The sequence below is a fragment of the Hermetia illucens genome, chromosome 1 (assembly GCF_905115235.1).
Source record: "Hermetia illucens chromosome 1, iHerIll2.2.curated.20191125, whole genome shotgun sequence".
Taxonomy (NCBI): Eukaryota; Metazoa; Arthropoda; class Insecta; order Diptera; family Stratiomyidae; genus Hermetia; species Hermetia illucens.
In genome coordinates this window covers 200,450,109-200,456,702 of record NC_051849.1, presented here as the reverse complement: position 1 = coordinate 200,456,702, position 6,594 = coordinate 200,450,109, and the positions used below count along the sequence as shown (strand labels likewise).

Below are 6,594 nucleotides of genomic sequence, written 5' to 3'. Positions count from 1 at the left end.
GAAAGCGTTGCATAGGCATTCTACGCTACTTGGATTTCCTGTTTTGGAGCTCCTAGTGTGATTACAACCGATCAAGGAACTCAATTTGAATCAGCGTATTCGAACGACATCATTTTATCCAGCCAGCAACGGTGCTATTGAGCGATGGTTTCGGCCATTAAAAGCTGCGATCATGTGCCATCAAGACAGCGACCATTGGGTGGACATCCTTCCCACTGTTTTGCTTGGATTGCGAAACTGCATCAAGGAGGACATCGGTAGCTCACCAGCAGAATTATTTTTCGGAACCATTCTGAGAATTCCTGGAGAATGGTTCACGGACGACGACTCAGCAACTGATCCTCGCATTTTCCTCAATCGTATTCGGCAAGAAATGAGACAGTTGCACCCTAAACCGTTTATTCATCGCAACAATTGAACAATATTTGTTCACAAGGAACTGAATACATGTACTCATGTATTTTTGCATAAGGACTCAGTTAAACGATCGCTTACCCAACCTTATACCGTAGAACAAATCAAGCCAACCGTATTTCGAATTGACGTTAGTGGCAGACTAGTTAATATGTCGACAGACAAACTCAAGCCAGCCTTTCCGATTTCCAAGCCTAACGAATCGTTCACCACATCATCCGCATCGCAAAGCCAACCGGAGCGAAGTTCTTCGAATCCTATCGATCCTATTACGAAGTCTAGCAAAAGAGTTTCATTTGCTACAACATCATCAGCTGATTTGAACCCACGATCGGCTCACATCACAAAGGTGTATTCGAGAAAATTTAAATCGAATTAGGGGGAGTACTGTAACGATCCGACCTTCAGCGATTGACCGACATGAGCGTTGTCATCAGCATGAAAACACACTCTCTATATTATGATGAAATGTAAATCAGTTCCAGTGTAACACGTCGTAGTAGTCGAAGCGACTCTCCCAAATAAGATAAATACACTGTTATTTTCTCTCTGCGGCAAGCGATGGAAAAACTGTTGGAATATGGACAACAGTTGCACCGTCTATTCATTGACTTTAAAACCGCCTATGATAGCATAGCCAGGGTAAAACTGTACAAGGCCATGAGAGACTTCGGTATCCCAACGAAATTGATAAGCTGACTAGGCTGACCCTGACCAATGTGCAAGGCCAAATAAAAGCAGCAGAATTACTCTCAAGACCATTCGACATCAACAACGGTCTATGACAAAGGGATGTTCTATGGCCCTAGAAAAAGTGATCCGCGATGCCGACGTAAATGTGAGGGGTACGATCCTCGTTAAGTCCACCCAATTACTGGCCTATGCTGACAATATCGACATCATGGGAAGGACGACCCGAGAATCAATGAATAAGAATAATAATCTTTGGCGCAACAATCCATATGGGATCAGGGCCTTGAAGTGTGGTAGAGCAGCTCATTCAAGACCGTAACGGTACACTACAATACAGTATGAGGCAATGTGGTCAGCATTGCGCAATCAATGAAGGCAAGACAAAATATATGGTGGCAACGTCAACACCGAATACTAACCAACCAATAACATCAAATCGCATTAATCAAACGGGAAGAATAAAGATAGGAGACGACAACTTTGAGATCGCTGATAATTTCTCCTATCAAGGTTCGAAAATCACAACCAATAACAGCTACAACGCGCACGGTTGTTGGCAGTCAAGAAGAATCCTCGGAAGAATTTTTGGCCTCTACATGAGAATGGACGATTCCGTAGCCTACATAACGAAGAAATCTATGAGCGATACCATTACCGTCAGGTTTTGAACAAAATTCGGCGCAACAGGTTGCGGTGGGCGGGTCACTTAATCCGTATGGATGAGGATGATCCAGCCCGGAAAGTCTATAAGGGCAATATCTATTGTAGAAAAAGAAGACGAGGCAGACCCTGCCTAAGATGGAGCGATGGCGTAGGTCAGGACGCCAGACAGCTTTTACGGATATCGAATTGGTGGACCTCGGCGCAAAACCGGGATGTCTGGAGCTCCTTATTAAGGCAGGCCTAAACCGGGTACCGGTTGTTGCACTGTTGATGATAATGATGATGATGGGGCGGTCCGGATTCGTATCCTACACATTACCCAATTCTAATTTTCCCGCATTCTCGTGTATTCGTCCGCAACTTCCGCCACAGCGAGTTTTTGGCCTCGCGAGTTCGCACAGGTGATACCAATCTGGATATTTGCGCGTGAAGGCCTTTTCCACCTCGTTCTTTTCTGTGGGATAGACAAGTTCTCGGATTTTGAGAGAGGACCAAAGCTTTCTTTCTCAGTAACACTTTGACTGCTTCACAGAACGTATCTTTACCTGTTGTCCTCGTGTCTAATTTGATGAGGACTCCACCACCCTTCGTTTCCGGATGTAAGACACTTCCGCTCCGCTATCCTTGGGCTCGATCCTATAACGGTCTTCGCTGAGGATTTCCGTAAAGGTCTTGCCTTCCTTCGGCTTAATAAGCAGAGCTGTCTCCATTCGTTTCCCCACCTTTTCATTTTGTGTTCCATTCTTTTTGTCCGCCTTCATTTTAGGCAAAGGTTTTTCTGATGGCGTGGCATGCTGTTGCCTCTTGTCCCTTCTTCTTTTGAACCCTGGAGAGTGCTTGAGTAAAGTCTTCTTCAGGTGCCCCTTCATCCTTTCGTTTTCTCCCCAGTTTGCAATCCGTTTGAAGTTGATGGTGTTCTCAGCGGAGAGCGCGGTTGTCTCTGCTTTTCGCGCATCTTTTGTTACACTCCATGTCCGCCTGTAATACGACATTCTGTCCAAGAGCTCTTCCAGCTCGTTTTCATCCCTTTGCTGTTTTTTTCTGGAGGAAGTTCGCGGACTGCATGCGCTTCACAACTGCCGCGAATTTCATGGAAACCTTCGCTTTCGCGAGAATAGTCGACAGCGCTCCCACTGGGCTTATATTCGATACAATCTTGTCAGTTTCTTTCCGCGGTAATAACACAGCATGGGACGGCAACCCAGACGTCCCACTCTGCGAGCCTTCTTCTTTGCGCATCTCGACGTCTATTCGGGTATTTCGCTGCGCGTTGGTGCGAGCGTCGCATCATTCCCACTATCTCCTCATTTACATTTTCTTAATTGGTCATTTAAGTTTTTATCAGCGCATCGTGTGCAAGGAGCGGGTATACCCTCGGGGACAACACCCCTATGAGGCCCGACCAATGCTTAGCTGATCCTGGAACTCACACGCGATCTTCTGATACTGGTTCAATGCACACTACCCGGTCAGGGTCCCAAAGGGGCTGTCTCCTGATACACGCCACAACCACCACCTTGGCAGAGCTAGGCTCAAATCACCCCATCGACGTCGATGGCTTCCACTGTGTCCCGGCGTTTATCGGTCATTAGCAGTTCGCTCTTCATCGAGAAACTTTCTCAAGGCTACTACCTAGGACGCAGGTATTATGCCCACTAGAGGGTTAGAAGTACTTGTTCGGGCACCTCTCGCATCCCAAGCGACCCATTAAGGATCGGTGACGATCCCTGACATCTGCTGTCAGTAAGCAATGCACCGTTCTGGTTATCATTAGCATACGAGCAAGCAATAACTGAGAGGGGACTTGAGAAGATCGACAGCAGAATCGGGGATAACAGTTTTCGATTTTGATGTCATTCATAACTCCGCCCCTAAGTTCCCTATCAAGGTGGCCGTGTTTAAAGCAGGTGTTTGCGAAAGGCAGAGCCTAGTTTTGTGGCTGAAATTCGATTATGATTCCACATCGTGTAATTTGTGGAGCAACCTAGTACTAACTCGAACTTTTTTACTAATCTGCTGAGGGAAAAAACGCCTATTCTAGATTACTCCAAAAGTGGCGAGTGCTTATTTATTGGATACACAAACTTCCTGACTTTTTGCACAAATTACGAACTGAATGAGCGAAATCATTTCTCACGATCAAATGAAACGATATGTGTACAAATATCTGCGACGATACCTACCACTTGCAGTCCAATGGACCTCTCTGCAGGGCCTCCAGGACGAATCTTAATTCTATCCTAAATATTAAAAAATTACAAACTAAGAACAGTCTCAATCGGTCTCCCGTCATTATCGAGGAGGTATCACTTCGAACATTGCGAATTTCCATGTCCAGCTTCGGGCCAGCGTTTCATATCGTTGTCGGTCGTGCTCGTACATAACACCCAGTTCGGGTTCCATACAGATCTGCGGTAAAAGAACAAAAACAAAAATTTTTAATTAAAAATTCGAAGACTGTCAGGGAAGAGAAATACTTCGGTGAACGGATCCGTAAGAAGGCTCTGTACCGAAAGCAGCAACTTCGACACTGTCAGCGCAATCGACCAGTTGTGTTGGATGATATCAATCCCGACGTCTCCGTGCCGTGACACGTTTGGATGCAGAATTTTGGTTAAGAAGCGAACAATGGGTGGCAGCATCGGATAACTGAAATAGAACGTTCTCAAGGTAATTCCACCCAAGCTATTCGTCTCAAATTAAGGCAACTTACGAATCGGGGAAATAAATGTAAAGAAAGAACTTCCCGCCTTCGTAGGGACTGCCCGCGGGTCCCAAAATCGTCGCTTGCCAATGTGAATTGTGTTTGTCCAGTGGCAGGGCCTCGATGCCTTCCGAAGCGTCGTAGTTCAAAGAGCGTGACTCGAACCGCAAACGATTCATGCGAATGGCGTTCTCTCTTCCGCTCTCTGGGGATTTGAGTGCCATTTGAAGGAGGCATGTCCGGCAGAAGCACGAAGACATGAGGGAGGAGTACATCTAAAACGGGGAATGGAGAATAATATTTCTATTGATGGGATTAGTGGGGAATCTTACCAGAAGCCAATTTGGAACTTCGACGAGATTCTGAAAGAGTGGCCAGCGCTCCTTCAAATATTTTCGCCACATGATCTGGGTCGTGTTCATTTCGAGGATTCCCTTCCATTGTCGGCACACCTCGCTCACATTCCACAGTGAAATGTCGTCCAAATATGAGAAAATCGATATTAGCACCTCGACGGGAAGCGAAGTGATTTTCATTTCTGATTTATCGAAATTTTGCGGAACCGAGAGAAGCTCCATGTATTGAGAAAGTTCCCTGGGAGGTGCCGGGCTGGGTCGTCGGATTGGAAAGCGCTCATTGACCAGGACCACGTCGTCCTCGGAGGGATCATTATTCAGCAGTCCTGGAATTTCAAGCGCGGGCAAATCACGTTCGTGATCAGTTTTCTCCTCGCGTTCCTGTCGCTCCTTGTCCGCCGCCGTGAATGGAGGCTCGTCGTTTCCGGAGTCTTCGTTGTCTGACAGTTCCGTAGCAAATTCCTGCTCCTCATTGGGGTTTGTTGGGTAGAGGAATGCGTGACAAGTGCCGCATATTGGTTCGCCAAAGTTGGGCCCGTAGTAACCGTTGCATACCCAGCAGGTCGTGCTATTCTGAAAGTGGGATGGGTTAGCGACAGCAAGCAGTGAATGGAACGTAATTACTCACCGGAAATTCGAATTGTTCGGATGTGCCGTCGTCTTCCTCTAGTTCGCTGTCCGTTAGGCAATCGCTCAATGCGTCGCTTTGGGAGTCTGTCAAGCACGCAGCCATTATTAGTGAAAATCTCTCATCGGACCTGGCTGGAGTTTGTTTTGTTTGGGGGTGTATGACAAATTGCATCTGACAATCCATGGTCAGCTGTTGAGACATTGGTTTCGGGTATTCACAATAATGTTTTCAATTGTGTACAAGGTGGATTCTAGTGTAATCAGTTGTTGTGGTTTATACAGGTTGCCCTAACCGCTTTGTATAAGTTTGATTTTATATGGGATAAAAGACCTAATACATGAGATCTAATAGTAAATTAAAGTTGAATCGTAAGTTGTAGCTGAATGCGATCATGTATTTAGGATACTTAAAAGAAATACAGTGGAGCCCACTTAAATCCAACATGCATAAGTGCAAATTCTCTTTAAATGCACACATTTTTTTAACCAAATTCCTTTTCCTTTAAATTTGATCTAAAATCTGGTTCATAATTCCAACACGTATAAATGTAAAGCACTTATGATTGCAAAAGAAATTTTAATTGAATTAGCGGTACGCTAGCACTGATGAAGGGAACAAGTGGTTCCCGAAATATCGGTATTTGCAAGAATAAATATCCACACCAACAAAAAAGAAACAACAAGTTTTTTATTATTTCAGATAATTAATCGTTGGAAAGAACGCATAATTACACTCAGAATTTGGAATACCCCAAAACCAGATCCAAAAACACCTCACTAGGCAACAACACGGATCTGGCCACCTTAAAATGCTTTGCACAGTTCGTACACGGAACACACCATAAAACCAACACTCTAGCATAGGTACAAACATGAGAAAGTAGCCGAGGGCCGTCACACAAGCGCCTGGCAAAGTTGGGAAGGGAGAATTCAGAATTGGGTCGCCATCTCACTCAGGGTGGCTACCTGTTGAGCTCACGTGGACCCGTCCCTATGCTCGAATTGAGCCACCCACGCGCAATTGATGACATGGACAGCCAGCAGTCCGGCTGATGGGGAAAAGACTGCTCCATTATAGCATGGTAACGTCAAAACCAAAACCAAAATTGCGGATGGTTGAAAGACCAAGACCTA

General features: G+C 45.6%; 1 protein-coding gene across 1 annotated transcript; it reads right to left on the bottom strand.

Annotated features, from left to right (window-relative positions):
- Positions 1-3,805: 3,805 nt before the first annotated feature.
- On the bottom strand, positions 3,806-5,644 carry LOC119658633. The gene is made up of 5 exons (XM_038066156.1): positions 5,459-5,644; positions 4,807-5,403; positions 4,484-4,749; positions 4,248-4,419; positions 3,806-4,179 (listed from the first exon to the last, which is right to left on the bottom strand). Exons 1-5 carry the CDS (start codon positions 5,642-5,644, stop codon positions 4,063-4,065), a joined length of 1,338 nt encoding a protein of 445 aa, XP_037922084.1. The 3' UTR covers positions 3,806-4,062.
- Between the last annotated feature and the right edge of the window lie 950 nt (positions 5,645-6,594).